The sequence below is a fragment of the Salvelinus fontinalis genome, unplaced genomic scaffold, assembly GCF_029448725.1.
Source record: "Salvelinus fontinalis isolate EN_2023a unplaced genomic scaffold, ASM2944872v1 scaffold_1655, whole genome shotgun sequence".
Classification (NCBI taxonomy): Eukaryota; Metazoa; Chordata; class Actinopteri; order Salmoniformes; family Salmonidae; genus Salvelinus; species Salvelinus fontinalis.
The window spans coordinates 1-17,530 of NW_026601864.1; the positions used below are offsets into that span (position 1 = coordinate 1).

At 43.9% G+C, this 17,530-nt stretch overlaps 1 protein-coding gene across 3 annotated transcripts in view; it reads right to left on the reverse strand.

Annotated features, from left to right (window-relative positions):
- Positions 1-12: 12 nt before the first annotated feature.
- Positions 13-17,530, reverse strand: part of LOC129849759 (voltage-dependent P/Q-type calcium channel subunit alpha-1A-like) — a 30,736-nt gene continuing 13,218 nt past the window's right edge. For 2 of the 3 annotated variants that reach the window (XM_055916510.1, XM_055916509.1), the window contains one exon: positions 4,130-5,006. In XM_055916510.1, the coding sequence (XP_055772485.1) occupies positions 4,668-5,006 (339 nt within the window). In that variant the 3' untranslated portion in view covers positions 4,130-4,667. Of the gene's footprint in view, positions 2,365-4,129; positions 5,007-17,530 lie in introns of those variants that run through there. The other variant, XM_055916512.1, reaches the window with a different exon arrangement.

Below are 17,530 nucleotides of genomic sequence, written 5' to 3' on the forward strand. Positions count from 1 at the left end.
TAGCAGTACTAGCAGTAGTAGTAGTAGTAGTAGTAAATAGTAATAGTAGTAGTAGCTGTAGTAATAGTAGCAGCAGTAGTAGTAGTTAGTAGTAGTTAGTAGTAGTAGTAGTAGTAGTAGTAGTAGTAGTAGTGGGTGCAGGGAACCGATTTTCTTGTAAATACAACCAAATGCACTGATCCTCAAGGCAAACGCACCACCACACAATATGGAACTAGCTAGATCACAGCAAGTTAACCAGGTGTCAACGCAACGCAGCAAAGCTGACAGCTCTCCTCCACAAGGGATTGGCTCGTTTTAGTCCTGTGACACTATAAAGTCAGGTTCGATTCCATTTCAGTTCACTCAATTCAGGGGATAAACTGAGATAACATTTAATTAATAAAATAAAAAATTGTCCACTGTTGCTTTCAGAGGCCTCCTGAATTTCAAGTCACCTCCTGAAATAACAGAATTTACATGGAATTGAACCCAACCTTTCTTGCGTCACAGTCAGAGAAAGGGGAGGGGGAGTGGGGTTCTGGGTTGAAGGACAAACTGCAAATATATTGATGATATTTAGAAATATAATTGTTACAAAGTTCTAATGTTGATATAACAGTGATAGCATTACTATAATTCCATATTCATAGGGCGAATCATACGACTTGTCTTGCTCAAATTATTACACACTTAATGGTGATTTGTAAAAAAAAAAAAAAAAAAAAAGCATTTGTAAAAACCACTACAGAAATCAAACTGTACTTGATTACTGTAAACTATGTTTGTGATGCTCACTGTCCTATGATGTGCATGGTCCTTCAACCCTCTACCAAGGGAAGGGTTCTGGGTTAGAGAGGGCTTGGCAGTAGGCACATTCAGCTCCCATCAAGAGCATGTTCACTATGGTATTGCAACACAAGCCTATGTGCATGTATTTATTTAGCTATGTACTGTTGTATGTGTGTATATGTGTGTGTAGGTCAGTGTCCATGTATGTCTGGGTGTGTTTAACTTATCTGTCTATGAGTAGTATACGTGTGTGTCATCCCTGCCAGAGACATGCAGTGGGGCAGCATGCACCGTAGCCCGGTCTGCCATGGGTGAAGCTTTAGACCCAGTCACTCTGTGCACTCCTGTCACACCTTACTCCCCTGGCTCTCACAGACACTAGCATGCATGTGTGTGTGTGTGTGTGTGTGTGTGTGTGTGTGTGTGTGTGTGTGTGTGTGTGTGTGTGTGTGTGTGTGTGTGTGTGTGTGTGTGTGTGTGTGTGTGTGTGTGTGTGTGTGAGATTGCTTTTAAGGAATGTAAGTGGTGCATGTCTAGTGATTGTGAGAGTATTGTCCACAGGACAATGGCTGTGTCCTAATAGGCTTGACCAGCTTCCTTTCCTTGTTCCTTTCCTACATTACCACAGATCTGATAGAATACTTTTACAACACATTTGTTCTTCCTTCCCTCCTTGAAATAATCACTGATTGAACATGATCAGATTAGCGAGAGTAGGAGTTCCACCACATAGCTACATAAAGGTAACTGCCAAAATAGAGGAAACACCAACATAAAGTGTTGTAGTAGGGTGTTGGGCCACCACGAGCTGCCAGAACAGCTTCAATGTTCTTCCATGATAAAATTCCATTACTCCTGTCTCAGGCGTCGCTCCATTTTCATGCTCATCAAACCATTCAGTGACCACTCGTGCCCTGTGGATGGGGGCATTGTCATCCTGGAAGAGGTCACTCCCATCAAGACAGAAAGGATGAAAGGGTTCATTCAGAAAGGCTGTGTATTTATTGGCGTTTACCTTGCCCTCTAAAGGGATGAGCGGACCATGCCAGGAAAAGCACCCCACACCATAACAGAGCTGCCAGAAGCCTCATTTACACAAGTGTTTCCTTTATTTTGGATCAGATCAGTCAGATCAGTCAGATCAAAGCTGTGATCACTTCAAGGAAGGGAGGAAGGAAGGGTGCATTTGAACAGTATTAAATCAGAACCTGAAGGGTATTAGGACAATGACTACTGGCCAAATCCAAATTGACCTCAAGCCCCTCTAGGCCTATCACATGTGTAGATCTGAAAGCATTGGATTGGTATCAGTATTCTGACAATGAACCCATCCAGATAGGATAGGTGGAATATTTGCTAAATCCTATCTGATCCTTTTAGATCTATACAAGGGGTAGTCCATTTGGGATTGGTCGAATGTCTCTGTCCGGTGACTGGGAGCAGGAGGTCAGTCGAGTCATCTTGTCAAACCTGGGTCAGAGATCAAAGGTCAGGGGTCACTGCCAGGGTGAGGAGTCGAGCAACATGCATCACCACAGCCACACCAGGAAATGGATGCAGTAATTCAAGTATCTCCAAAAAAGTACAAACCATCTACATGTGGATGATGCAGATGACATGGTTTATAGCGGCATTTTTGGAGGTTGATTTAACAAAGAGTGCGATTGGCCAGGCCAGGTTTCATGGATGGACACATAGTGCATTTTGATTGGATGAATTCGTCAGAAGGGAGAGGGACGAAGTAGTTGCCATTAAGTAGCGTAGAGTTAAAGAAAGCATGTAAAAAAAGATAAAACAGGAAATGAATTGTCATTATGTACACTCATTATTACTGAGTTCAGTTCATAACACTGCCTCCATACATACAACAGTTCAGTCATAACACTGCCTCCATACATACAACAGTTCAGTCATAACACTGCCTCCATACATACAACAGTTCAGTCATAACACTGCCTCCATACATACAACAGTTCAGTCATAACACTGCCTCCATACATACAACAGTTCAGTCATAACACTGCCTCCATACATACAACAGCAGGGATATCAACGACTAGGAAACCGAGGAAGTTCCAAAAATATATTATGAGATTACTCCTAACATGAGATTACTCCTAACATGAGATTACTCCTAACATGAGATTACTTTTAACATGAGATTACTTTTAACATCCACACACTAACAAGCTTCCATTGGGCTGCGAGGAAAATGAACATGATTGTGAAGTCGTGTGTTTGAATCAGCGCAATGGCAGCTACAGATTTAACTTGAGCTGACCCAAATTAAAGGCTGCTTTGATGGACTACCACTGGACTGATCCAAGAACAGGGCTTGCTTTTTCATGTTCAAAGGTCCTTCTCGATCCAATGGTGTCTCGGACTGATCTCAGGTCAGTTTAGAGAGGAGGAACCTATTCCACCGGATTCTTATGCCATTAACATCCACTGCCAGTAACACCTAGTAGGACGGCTTATAGAGCATAGTTGGGGACAGGAGTTTTTCCTCACCATAAGAACTGACAGGAAAAACGAGGGTCTAGTTCAAGTCATGTAGTCAGGAAAAACTCTTGCCACTACTAAGATATTTTGTAATCATAATATACACGATATAACATTATGTCAAAACACTATACCCATTGAAATAAAAGCTGATTTAATTTCTCTGATTATGCCTGTGGTCACCAACCTTTGTCATGCAGAGCTACATGATGTTCAAGCTTTTGTTCCAGCCCAGCAGTAACACACCTGATTCAACCAATCAACCAATCAAGGTCCCGATGAGGAGTTAAAGGTTTAATCAGATCTGTTGGTGCTGGGCTGGTTATAAAAGCATATAGCTCTCCAGGACCTGGCTTGATAGAGTTTAGGTGTTTTTAATGGAAACAAAGGGTATAGCTGTCAGGACTGTCTCAGAGACACACAACATTCAAAAACAATATTAATATTTCATAATATGGTTTATAAAGGCATTACAACACACACACACACACAATCGCACGCACGCACGCACACACGCACGCACACACACACACACATACACACACCACATTACCTGCCTGAATAACTAGTGTGTCTACCTCATTGGCTATCATTTTTCACTATCCAACTGGTTGCTAAGTGGTTGCCTGGCTAGAGGAACAGTCTGATTGGCCAGATTGTTTTGAGGCTAGTTATTTGATTGGCTGTCAGGTTGCCTAGCAGATCAGTAAAGTAGTCTGTGTGTGTACGTGCATGAGTGAGTGTGTGTGTGTGTGTGTGTGTGTGTGTGTGTGTGTGTGTGTGTGTGTGTGTGTGTGTGTGTGTGTGTGTGTGTGTGTGTGTGTGTGTGTGTGTGTGTGTGTGTGTGTGTGTGTGTGTGTGTGTGTGTGTGTGTGTGTGTGTTAGTCTCCTGAGTGTTGTCGGTGGTGGCTGGGCTACGATGATCCAGGTCTCTGTGCTCTGCTCTCCACCAACTGGGACAATTATATAAAGCTTTCAAAATATGTTCATGCTTCACTGAGCAATGCAAGATCCTGTACACTACAGTCTCTGCCTTTCTCTCTGCTTCTCTATGTGCCCTTGCTCTCTTTCTATCTGTCTCCCCCCCCCCCTCTCTCTCTACCTGTCTCACTCTCTCTACCTCTCTCTCTCTGCCTGTCTCTCTCTCTCTGCCTGTCTCTCTCTCTCTCTCTTCCTGTCTCACTCTCTCTACCTCTCTCTCTACCTCTCTCTCTCTCTCTCTCTCTCTCTCTCTCTCTCTCTCTCTCTCTCTCTCTCTCTCTCTCTACCTCTCTCTCTACCTCTCTCTCTACCTCTCTCTCTACCTCTCTCTCTACCTCTACCTGTCTCACTCTCTCTGCCTGTCTCACTCTCTCTCTACCTCTCTCTCTCTCTATCTGTCTCACTCTCTCTACCTATCTCTCTCTCTCTCTCTCTCTCTCTGCCTGTCTCTCTCTCGCTCTACCTGTCTCACACTCTCTACCTCTCTCTCTCTCTCTCTCTCTCTCTCTCTCTCTCTCTGCCTGTCTCACTCTCTCTACCTCTCTCTCTCCCTTACTCTCTCTCTCTCTCTCTCTCTCTGCCTCTCTCACTCTCACACTCATACCACTGAACTTGCTGACACACCCTTTCCCTTTCCCACTGTTAATTCCCCCTGCCTCCTCACTTACCCCGAGCTCAGTCACTAAAATATCTGTAATGCTGCCCAGGACTGTCACACAGTCAAAAATGTTCCAGGCATCTTTGAAGTAATTCTGTGGGCAGAAGAGAAAGAGGGAGGGGGAAGGGAGGGAGGGAAACAGAGAAAGAGTAGGAAGAAAGGAAAGAGATTGAGGAGAGAAAGGATAAAAAAGGTGAGTCAGTGTCAGACGGCAACAGGCCATAGATTAGACAAGATAGAATGAACGTCAGTTATGCCATATTGAAGTCATTCCAGCAACATATATGACCAGAGTCTGAGAGAAAGAGAGTTAGTTGGTTGGCTGGTTGGTTGGCTGGTTGGCTGGCTGGCTGGTTGATTGGAAAAGAGAAGGGATCCCAGGATTGTGGTACATACTGTATTGTGACTGCTGCTGCAGTAGAAGCCCTTTGTTGGGTGCCATGTATAAGCCTGCAGCCAAACTGTGCATGAGGACAGAACTAATTAAAACACCATACTCTCTGTGCATTAGTACAGAACCAATTAAAACACCAGACTCTCTGTGCATTAGGACAGAACTAAATAAAACACCATACTCTCTGTGCATTAGGACAGAACTAAATAAAACACCATACTCTCTGTGCATTAGGACAGAACTAAATAAAACACCATACTCTCTGTGCATTAGGACAGAACTAAATAAAACACCATACTCTCTGTGCATTAGGACAGAACTACTTAAAACACCATACTCTCTGTGCATTAGGACAGAACTAAATAAAACACCATACTCTCTGTGCATTAGGACAGAACTAATTAAAACACCATACTCTCTGTGCATTAGGACAGAACTACTTAAAACACCATACTCTCTGTGCATTAGGACAGAACTAAATAAAACACCATACTCTCTGTGCATTAGGACAGAACTAAATAAAACACCATACTCTCTGTGCATGAGGACAGAACTACTTAAAACACCATACTCTCTGTGCATTAGGACAGAACTACTTAAAACACCATACTCTCTGTGCATTAGGACAGAACCAAATAAAACACCATACTCTCTGTGCATTAGGACAGAACTAAATAAAACACCATACTCTCTGTGCATTAGGACATAACTAAATAAAACACCATACTCTCTGTGCATTAGGACAGAACTAAATAAAACACCATACTCTCTGTGCATTAGGACAGAACTAAATAAAACACCATACTCTCTGTGCATGAGGACAGAACTACTTAAAACACCATACTCTCTGTGCATTAGGACAGAACTACTTAAAACACCATACTCTCTGTGCATTAGGACAGAACCAAATAAAACACCATACTCTCTGTGCATTAGGACATAACTAAATAAAACACCATACTCTCTGTGCATTAGGACAGAACCAATTAAAACACCATACTCTCTGTGCATTAGGACAGAACTAAATAAAACACCATACTCTCTGTGCATTAGGACAGAACCAAATATAACACCATACTCTCTGTGCATTAGGACAGAACTACTTAAAACACCATACTCTCTGTGCATTAGGACAGAACTAAATAAAACACCATACTCTCTGTGCATTAGGACAGAACCAAATAAAACACCATACTCTCTGTGCATTAGGACAGAACCAAATATAACACCATACTCTCTGTGCATTAGGACAGAACCAAATAAAACACCATACTCTCTGTGCATTAGGACAGAACTAAATAAAACACCATACTCTCTGTGCATTAGGACAGAACCAAATAAAACACCATACTCTCTGTGCATTAGGACAGAACCAAATAAAACACCATACTCTCTGTGCATTAGTACAGAACTAAATAAAACACCATACTCTCTGTGCATTAGGACAGAACTAAATAAAACACCATACTCTCTGTGCATTAGGACAGAACCAATTAAAACACCATACTCTCTGTGCATTAGGACGGAACCAATTAAAACACCATACTCTCTGTGCATTAGGACAGAACTAATTAAAACACCATACTCTCTGTGCATTAGGACAGAACCAAATAAAACACCATACTCTCTGTGCATTAGGACAGAACCAATTAAAACACCATACTCTCTGTGCATTAGGACAGAACCAAATAAAACACCATACTCTCTGTGCATTAGGACAGAGCCAATTAAAACACCATACTCTCTGTGCATTAGTACAGAACTAAATAAAACACCATACTCTCTGTGCATTAGGACAGAACTAATTAAAACACCATACTCTCTGTGCATTAGGACAGAACCAAATAAAACACCATACTCTCTGTGCATTAGGACAGAACTAAATAAAACACCATACTCTCTGTGCATTAGGACAGAACTAAATAAAACACCATACTCTCTGTGCATTAGGACAGAACTAATTCAAACACCATACTCTCTGTGCATTAGGACAGAACTAATTCAAACACCATACTCTCTGTGCATTAGGACAGAACTAAATAAAACACCATACTCTCTGTGCATTAGGACATAACTAATTAAAACACCATACTCTCTGTGCATTAGGACAGAACCAAATAAAACACCATACTCTCTGTGCATTAGGACAGAACTAAATAAAACACCATACTCTCTGTGCATTAGGACAGAACTAATTAAAACACCATACTCTCTGTGCATTAGGACAGAACCAAATAAAACACCATACTCTCTGTGCATTAGGACAGAACCAATTAAAACACCATACTCTCTGTGCATTAGGACAGAACTAAATAAAACACCATACTCTCTGTGCATGAGGACAGAACTACTTAAAACACCATACTCTCTGTGCATTAGGACAGAACTACTTAAAACACCATACTCTCTGTGCATTAGGACAGAACCAAATAAAACACCATACTCTCTGTGCATTAGGACAGAACTAAATAAAACACCATACTCTCTGTGCATTAGGACATAACTAAATAAAACACCATACTCTCTGTGCATTAGGACAGAACTAAATAAAACACCATACTCTCTGTGCATTAGGACAGAACTAAATAAAACACCATACTCTCTGTGCATGAGGACAGAACTACTTAAAACACCATACTCTCTGTGCATTAGGACAGAACTACTTAAAACACCATACTCTCTGTGCATTAGGACAGAACCAAATAAAACACCATACTCTCTGTGCATTAGGACATAACTAAATAAAACACCATACTCTCTGTGCATTAGGACAGAACCAATTAAAACACCATACTCTCTGTGCATTAGGACAGAACTAAATAAAACACCATACTCTCTGTGCATTAGGACAGAACCAAATATAACACCATACTCTCTGTGCATTAGGACAGAACTACTTAAAACACCATACTCTCTGTGCATTAGGACAGAACTAAATAAAACACCATACTCTCTGTGCATTAGGACAGAACCAAATAAAACACCATACTCTCTGTGCATTAGGACAGAACCAAATATAACACCATACTCTCTGTGCATTAGGACAGAACCAAATAAAACACCATACTCTCTGTGCATTAGGACAGAACTAAATAAAACACCATACTCTCTGTGCATTAGGACAGAACCAAATAAAACACCATACTCTCTGTGCATTAGGACAGAACCAAATAAAACACCATACTCTCTGTGCATTAGTACAGAACTAAATAAAACACCATACTCTCTGTGCATTAGGACAGAACTAAATAAAACACCATACTCTCTGTGCATTAGGACAGAACCAATTAAAACACCATACTCTCTGTGCATTAGGACGGAACCAATTAAAACACCATACTCTCTGTGCATTAGGACAGAACTAATTAAAACACCATACTCTCTGTGCATTAGGACAGAACCAAATAAAACACCATACTCTCTGTGCATTAGGACAGAACCAATTAAAACACCATACTCTCTGTGCATTAGGACAGAACCAAATAAAACACCATACTCTCTGTGCATTAGGACAGAGCCAATTAAAACACCATACTCTCTGTGCATTAGTACAGAACTAAATAAAACACCATACTCTCTGTGCATTAGGACAGAACTAATTAAAACACCATACTCTCTGTGCATTAGGACAGAACCAAATAAAACACCATACTCTCTGTGCATTAGGACAGAACTAAATAAAACACCATACTCTCTGTGCATTAGGACAGAACTAAATAAAACACCATACTCTCTGTGCATTAGGACAGAACTAATTCAAACACCATACTCTCTGTGCATTAGGACAGAACTAATTCAAACACCATACTCTCTGTGCATTAGGACAGAACTAAATAAAACACCATACTCTCTGTGCATTAGGACATAACTAATTAAAACACCATACTCTCTGTGCATTAGGACAGAACCAAATAAAACACCATACTCTCTGTGCATTAGGACAGAACTAAATAAAACACCATACTCTCTGTGCATTAGGACAGAACTAATTAAAACACCATACTCTCTGTGCATTAGGACAGAACCAAATAAAACACCATACTCTCTGTGCATTAGGACAGAACCAATTAAAACACCATACTCTCTGTGCATTAGGACAGAACTAAATAAAACACCATACTCTCTGTGCATTAGGACATAACTAATTAAAACACCATACTCTCTGTGCATTAGGACAGAACCAAATAAAACACCATACTCTCTGTGCATTAGGACAGAACCAAATAAAACACCATACTCTCTGTGCATTAGGACAGAACTAATTAAAACACCATACTCTCTGTGCATTAGGACAGAACTAAATAAAACACCATACTCTCTGTGCATTAGGACAGAACTAAATAAAACACCATACTCTCTGTGCATTAGGACAGAACTAATTCAAACACCATACTCTCTGTGCATTAGGACAGAACTAATTCAAACACCATACTCTCTGTGCATTAGGACAGAACTAAATAAAACACCATACTCTCTGTGCATTAGGACATAACTAATTAAAACACCATACTCTCTGTGCATTAGGACAGAACCAAATAAAACACCATACTCTCTGTGCATTAGGACAGAACTAAATAAAACACCATACTCTCTGTGCATTAGGACAGAACTACTTAAAACACCATACTCTCTGTGCATTAGGACAGAACTAAATAAAACACCATACTCTCTGTGCATTAGGACAGAACCAAATAAAACACCATACTCTCTGTGCATTAGGACAGAACTAAATAAAACACCATACTCTCTGTGCATTAGGACAGAACTAAATAAAACACCATACTCTCTGTGCATTAGGACAGAACTAATTAAAACACCATACTCTCTGTGCATTAGGACAGAACTAAATAAAACACCATACTCTCTGTGCATTAGGACAGAACCAAATAAAACACCATACTCTCTGTGCATTAGGACAGAACTAAATAAAACACCATACTCTCTGTGCATTAGGACAGAACCAATTAAAACACCATACTCTCTGTGCATTAGGACAGAACTACTTAAAACACCATACTCTCTGTGCATTAGGACAGAACTAATTAAAACACCATACTCTCTGTGCATTAGGACAGAACTACTTAAAACACCATACTCTCTGTGCATTAGGACAGAACTAAATAAAACACCATACTCTCTGTGCATTAGGACAGAACCAAATAAAACACCATACTCTCTGTGCATTAGGACAGAACTAAATAAAACACCATACTCTCTGTGCATTAGGACAGAACTACTTAAAACACCATACTCTCTGTGCATTAGGACAGAACTACTTAAAACACCATACTCTCTGTGCATTAGGACAGAACCAAATAAAACACCATACTCTCTGTGCATTAGGACAGAACTAAATAAAACACCATACTCTCTGTGCATTAGGACAGAACCAATTAAAACACCATACTCTCTGTGCATTAGGACAGAACTAAATAAAACACCATACTCTCTGTGCATTAGGACAGAACTAATTAAAACACCATACTCTCTGTGCATTAGGACAGAACCAAATAAAACACCATACTCTCTGTGCATTAGGACAGAACCAAATAAAACACCATACTCTCTGTGCATTAGGACAGAACTAAATAAAACACCATACTCTCTGTGCATTAGGACAGAACTACTTAAAACACCATACTCTCTGTGCATTAGGACAGAACTAAATAAAACACCATACTCTCTGTGCATTAGGACAGAACTAAATAAAACACCATACTCTCTGTGCATTAGGACAGAACCAAATAAAACACCAGACTCTCTGTGCATTAGGACAGAACTAAATAAAACACCATACTCTCTGTGCATTAGGACAGAACTAAATAAAACACCATACTCTCTGTGCATTAGGACAGAACTAAATAAAACACCATACTCTCTGTGCATTAGGACAGAACTAAATAAAACACCATACTCTCTGTGCATTAGGACAGAACTAATTAAAACACCAGACTCTCTGTGCATTAGGACAGAACCAAATAAAACACCATACTCTCTGTGCATTAGGACAGAACTAATTAAAACACCATACTTGTCACGACTTCTACCGAAGTCGTTGCCTCTCCTTGTCCGGGCGGTGTTCGGCGGTCGACTTCACCGGCCTTCTAGCCATCATCGATCCACTTTTCATTTTCCATTGGTTTTGTCTTGTCTTCCCACACACCTGTTGTCAATCCCATTCATTACCTGTTGTGTATTTAACCCTCTGTTTCCCTTCATGTGTTTGTCAGAGATTGTTCGTTGTCAAGTGTTGTGTTTATGTGTATAGGTGTGCGACGGGTCATCGTACCCATATTTGTTTTATGTTTTCCTATGAGTGTTATGGAGCGGGTTACTGGGACTATAATTAAAAAACTCCATTCTACACTCTATTTGACTCTCCTGCGCCTGACTTCCCTGCCACTTATACACGCTACTGTGACAGAATCTCTGACCTAATAATATATGAAGTCAGCAGGAGAGGACACGACGCCCATGGAGGTGGAAAAGCTCGTTATGGAACAAGCGAAGGAGATTGACTGTTTGAGCGCCGTCATGGATCGCATTGTCCAGAATATGGATCGCTGGGAGAGACAGGGAGTTTCTCCAGCGCCTCCACTGCCACAACTGGGATTTACCTTTAACGCGTTTTCCCCACATGAACCTAACAAAATCCGTTTACCCCTACCCACGGGTTACAACGGAGATACTGCTGGCTGCCAGGGTTTCCTCCTTAAACTGAACTTATATCTGGCCACGGTCTCCCCAATACCATCCGACCGGGAGAAGAGTTCCGCCCTCGTCTCATGCCTCACCGGGAAAGCCCGGGAGTGGGCCAGCGTTGTGTGTAGAGAGGAGAATGCGGCGTTGGACCATTTTGAGGAGTTCACCCTTTATTTCAGGAGAGTATTCGACCATCCTCCCGAAGGAAAAACGGCGGGTGAGCTCCTCTATCATCTGAGGCAGGGGACGAGGAGTGCCCAGGAGTTTGCTTTGGAGTTTAGGACCTTGGCTGCCGGCGCTGGATGGAGCGACAGGGCCCTGATAGACCATTACCGTTGTAGCCTACGCGAGGACGTCCGTCGGGAGCTGGCCTGTAGAGACACCACCCTTAACTTCGACCAGCTGGTGGACATGTCCATCAGGCTGGACAACATGCTGGCTACTCGTGGACGTCTAGATCGGGGTCTGGTTGTTCCATCCTCCCGCACCCTCTCTCCCGAACCAATGGAATTGGGAGGGACGGTGCGCCGGGAGACCGGAGGGGGTCTCCCGGCGCACCGGGCACCATCTATGGTCGCAGAGATCACACTGCTGGTCGGTGCCGGGTTGGTTCCTCTGGGAATAGAGAAGGCAGGCAGGGCACTCTGGCATCACCCCAGGTGAGTAGGCACCATTCTCATCCAGAGCCCTCTGTTGCACTTATGTTTGTCTCTGTCACTTTTCCGGATTTTTCCCTGCAGTCCCAGTATAAGGCGCTAGTAGATTCAGGCGCGGCTGGAAATTTCATTAATAAAAATTTAGCTCATAGTTTAGGGCTCCCTATTGTGTCTGTGGATATGCCTGTTCCTATTCATGCCTTAGATAGTCGACCATTAGGGTCAGGTTTTATCAGGGAGGTCACCGCACCGTTGAATATGATAACGCAGGAGGGTCACAAGGAGAAGATTAGTCTTTTCCTTATTGATTCCCCTGCGTATTCTGTGGTGCTAGGTCTACCCTGGTTAGCGTGTCATAACCCCACTGTTTCTTGGCCACAGAGGGCTCTCACGGGGTGGTCGCGAGAGTGCTCAGGTAGGTGTTTAGGGGTTTCCGTTGGTGCTACTAAGGTGGAAAGTCCAGACCAGGTCTCCACCGTGCACATTCCTCCAGAATATGCCGATTTGGCTCTCGCCTTCTGTAAAAAGAAGGCGACTCAATTACCACCCCATCGACAGGGGGATTGTGCAATAGATCTCCTGGTAGACGCTGCATATCCCAGGAGTCACGTGTATCCCCTGTCGCAAGCGGAGACGGTGGCTATGGATACATATATCTCTGAATCCCTGCGTCAGGGGTTCATTCAGCCATCCATTTCACCCGCTTCTTCGAGTTTCTTTTTTGTGAAGAAGAAGGATGGTGGTTTACGCCCGTGCATTGATTATCGAGGTCTCAATAAAATCACGGTGAAATATAGTTACCCGCTACCTCTGATAAATACAGTTATGGAGTCAATGCGCGGGGCACGCTTCTTCACAAAATTGGATCTCAGGAGTGCGTATAATCTGGTGCGTATTCGGAAGGGTGATGAGTGGAAGACGGCATTTAGCACCACCTCAGGTCATTATGAGTACCTGGTCATGCCATATGGGTTGATGAATGCTCCATCAGTCTTTCAATCATTTGTAGATGAGATCTTCAGGGACCTGCACGGGCAGGGTGTAGTGGTGTATATAGATGATATTCTGATATACTCCGCTACCCGCGCCGAGCATGTGTCCCTGGTGCGCAGGGTGCTTGGTCGCCTGTTGGAGCATGATCTATATGTCAAGGCTGAGAAATGCTTGTTCTTCCAACAATCCATCTCCTTCCTAGGGCATCGGATTTCCACTTCAGGAGTGGAAATGGAGAGCGACCGCATTACAGCCGTGCGTAATTGGCCGACTCCAACCACGGTAAAGGAGGTGCAGCGTTTTTTGGGGTTTGCCAATTACTACCGGAGATTTATCCGGGGTTTTGGTCAGGTTGCGGCTCCCATTACCTCACTGCTAAAGGGGGGCCCGGTGCGCTTGCAGTGGTCGGCTGAGGCGAACAGGGCTTTTGGACACCTGAAGACTATGTTTACCTCGGCGCCTGTGTTGGCTCATCCGGATCCCTCTTTGCCATTCATGGTAGAGGTGGACGCATCCGAAGCTGGGATAGGAGCAGTGCTCTCTCAGCGTTCGGGTGTGCCACTGAAGCTTCGCCCCTGTGCTTTTTTTTCGAAGAAGCTCAGCCCGGCGGAGCGAAACTATGATGTGGGGGACCGAGAGCTGTTAGCTGTCGTAGAAGCCTTGAAGGTGTGGAGGCACTGGCTTGAGGGGGCTAAACACCCTTTTCTCATCTGGACTGACCACCGCAATCTGGAGTACATCCGGCAGGCGAAGAGAATGAATCCTCGCCAGGCAAGGTGGGCCATGTTTTTCACTCGTTTTGTGTTTACTCTTACTTACAGACCAGGCTCCCAGAACGTCAAGGCAGACGCATTGTCTCGGCTGTATGACACAGAGGAGCGGTCCATGGATCCCACTCCCATACTCCCAGCTTCGTGTTTGGTGGCGCCAGTAGTGTGGGAGCTGGACGCGGACATTGAGCGGGCGTCACGTGCAGAGCCCTCTCCTCCTGAGTGTCCAGCTGGTCGTCTGTACGTTCCGTCTGCTGTCCGCGACCGATTGATCTATTGGGCTCACACGTCACCCTCCTCTGGTCATCCTGGGATAGGTCGGACGATGCGCTGTCTTGATGGGAGGTACTGGTGGCCCACTTTAGCTAAGGACGTGAGGATTTATGTTTCCTCCTGCTCGGTGTGCGCTCAGTGCAAGGCTCCTAGACACCTGCCTAGAGGTAAGCTTCAACCTTTACCTGTTCCTCAACGGCCGTGGTCGCACCTGTCGGTGGATTTTTTGACTGATCTTCCACCTTCACAGGGTTACACCACGATCTTGGTCGTTGTGGATCGGTTTTCGAAGTCCTGTCGTCTCCTCCCTTTGCCCGGTCTCCCTACGGCCTTACAAACTGCAGAGGCCCTGTTTACACACGTTTTCCGGCACTATGGGGTGCCTGAGGATATAGTGTCTGATCGGGGTCCCCAGTTCACATCAAGGGTCTGGAAGGCGTTCATGGAACGTCTGGGGATCTCGGTTAGTCTTACCTCAGGTTTTCACCCCGAGAGTATTGGGCAGGTGGAGAGAGTTAACCAGGATGTGGGCAGGTTTCTGCGGTCCTATTGCCAGGACCGGCCGGGGGAGTGGGCGAAGTTCGTGCCCTGGGCAGAGATGGCCCAGAACTCGCTACGTCACTCCTCCACTAACCTTACTCCTTTTCAATGTGTATTAGGGTATCGGCCGGTTCTGGCTCCTTGGCATCAGAGTCAGACCGAGGCTCCTGCGGTGGACAATTGGTTTCGGCACGCTGAGGAAACCTGGGAGGCAGCCCACGTCCACCTTCAGCGTGCCATAAGGCGCCAGAAAATTGGCGCAGACCGTCGCCGCAGTGAGGCCCCGGTGTTCGCACCAGGGGACAGGGTCTGGCTCTCGACCCGAAACCTGCCCCTCCGCCTGCTCTGCCGGAAGCTGGGTCCGCGGTTTGTGGGGCCGTTTAAAGTCCTGAGGAGAGTGAACGAGGTATGTTATAGGTTACAACTGCCCACTAATTACCGTATTAACCCCTCGTTCCATGTGTCTCTCCTCAGGCCGGTGGTGGCTGGCCCGCTCCAGGAGGCTGAAGTGCGTGAAGTTCCTTCGCCTCCTCTAGACATCGAGGGGGTCCCGGCGTACTCTGTTCGATCCATTTTGGATTCGAGACGTCGGGCGAGGGGCCTTCAGTACCTCGTGGACTGGGAGGGGTACGGGCCGGAGGAGAGATGCTGGGTTCCGGTGGAGGACGTTTTAGATCCTTCTATGTTAAATGAATTCCACCACCTCCATCCGGATCGCCCTGCACCTCGCCCTCCGGGTCGTCCCCGAGGTCGGTGTCGACGCGCTGCTGGAGCCGCGCGTCAGGGGGGGGGTAATGTCACGACTTCTACCGAAGTCGTTGCCTCTCCTTTTCCGGGCGGTGTTCGGCGGTCGACTTCACCGGCCTTCTAGCCATCATCGATCCACTTTTCATTTTCCATTGGTTTTGTCTTGTCTTCCCACACACCTGTTGTCAATCCCATTCATTACCTGTTGTGTATTTAACCCTCTGTTTCCCTTCATGTGTTTGTCAGAGATTGTTCGTTGTCAAGTGTTGTGTTTATGTGTATAGGTGTGCGACGGGTCATCGTACCCATATTTGTTTTATGTTTTCCTATGAGTGTTATGGAGCGGGTTACTGGGACTATAATTAAAAAACTCCATTCTACACTCTATTTGACTCTCCTGCGCCTGACTTCCCTGCCACTTATACACGCTACTGTGACAATACTCTCTGTGCATTAGGACAGAACCAAATAAAACACCATACTCTCTGTGCATTAGGACAGAACCAAATAAAACACCATACTCTCTGTGCATTAGGACAGAACTAAATAAAACACCATACTCTCTGTGCATTAGGACAGAACCAATTAAAACACCATACTCTCTGTGCATTAGGACAGAACTAAATAAAACACCATACTCTCTGTGCATTAGGACAGAACTAATTAAAACACCATACTCTCTGTGCATTAGGACAGAACTAAATAAAACACCATACTCTCTGTGCATTAGGACAGAACTAAATAAAACACCATACTCTCTGTGCATTAGGACAGAACTAAATAAAACACCATACTCTCTGTGCATTAGGACAGAACTAAATAAAACACCATACTCTCTGTGCATTAGGACAGAACTAAATAAAACACCATACTCTCTGTGCATTAGGACAGAACCAAATAAAACACAATACTCTCTGTGCATTAGGACAGAACTACTTAAAACACCATACTCTCTGTGCATTAGGACAGAACTAAATAAAACACCATACTCTCTGTGCATTAGGACAGAACCAAATAAAACACAATACTCTCTGTGCATTAGGACAGAACTACTTAAAACACCATACTCTCTGTGCATTAGGACAGAACCAAATAAAACACCATACTCTCTGTGCATTAGGACAGAACTAAATAAAACACCATACTCTCTGTGCATTAGGACAGAACTAAATAAAACACCATACTCTCTGTGCATTAGGACAGAACCAAATAAAACACAATACTCTCTGTGCATTAGGACAGAACTACTTAAAACACCATACTCTCTGTGCATTAGGACAGAACTAAATAAAACACCATACTCTCTGTGCATGAGGACATAACTAAATAAAACACCATACTCTCTGTGCATTAGGACAGAACTAAATAAAACACCATACTCTCTGTGCATTAGGACAGAACTAAATAAAACACCATACTCTCTGTGCATTAGGACAGAACTAAATAAAACACCATACTCTCTGTGCATTAGGACAGAACTAAATAAAACACCATACTCTCTGTGCATTAGGACAGAACTACTTAAAACACCATACTCTCTGTG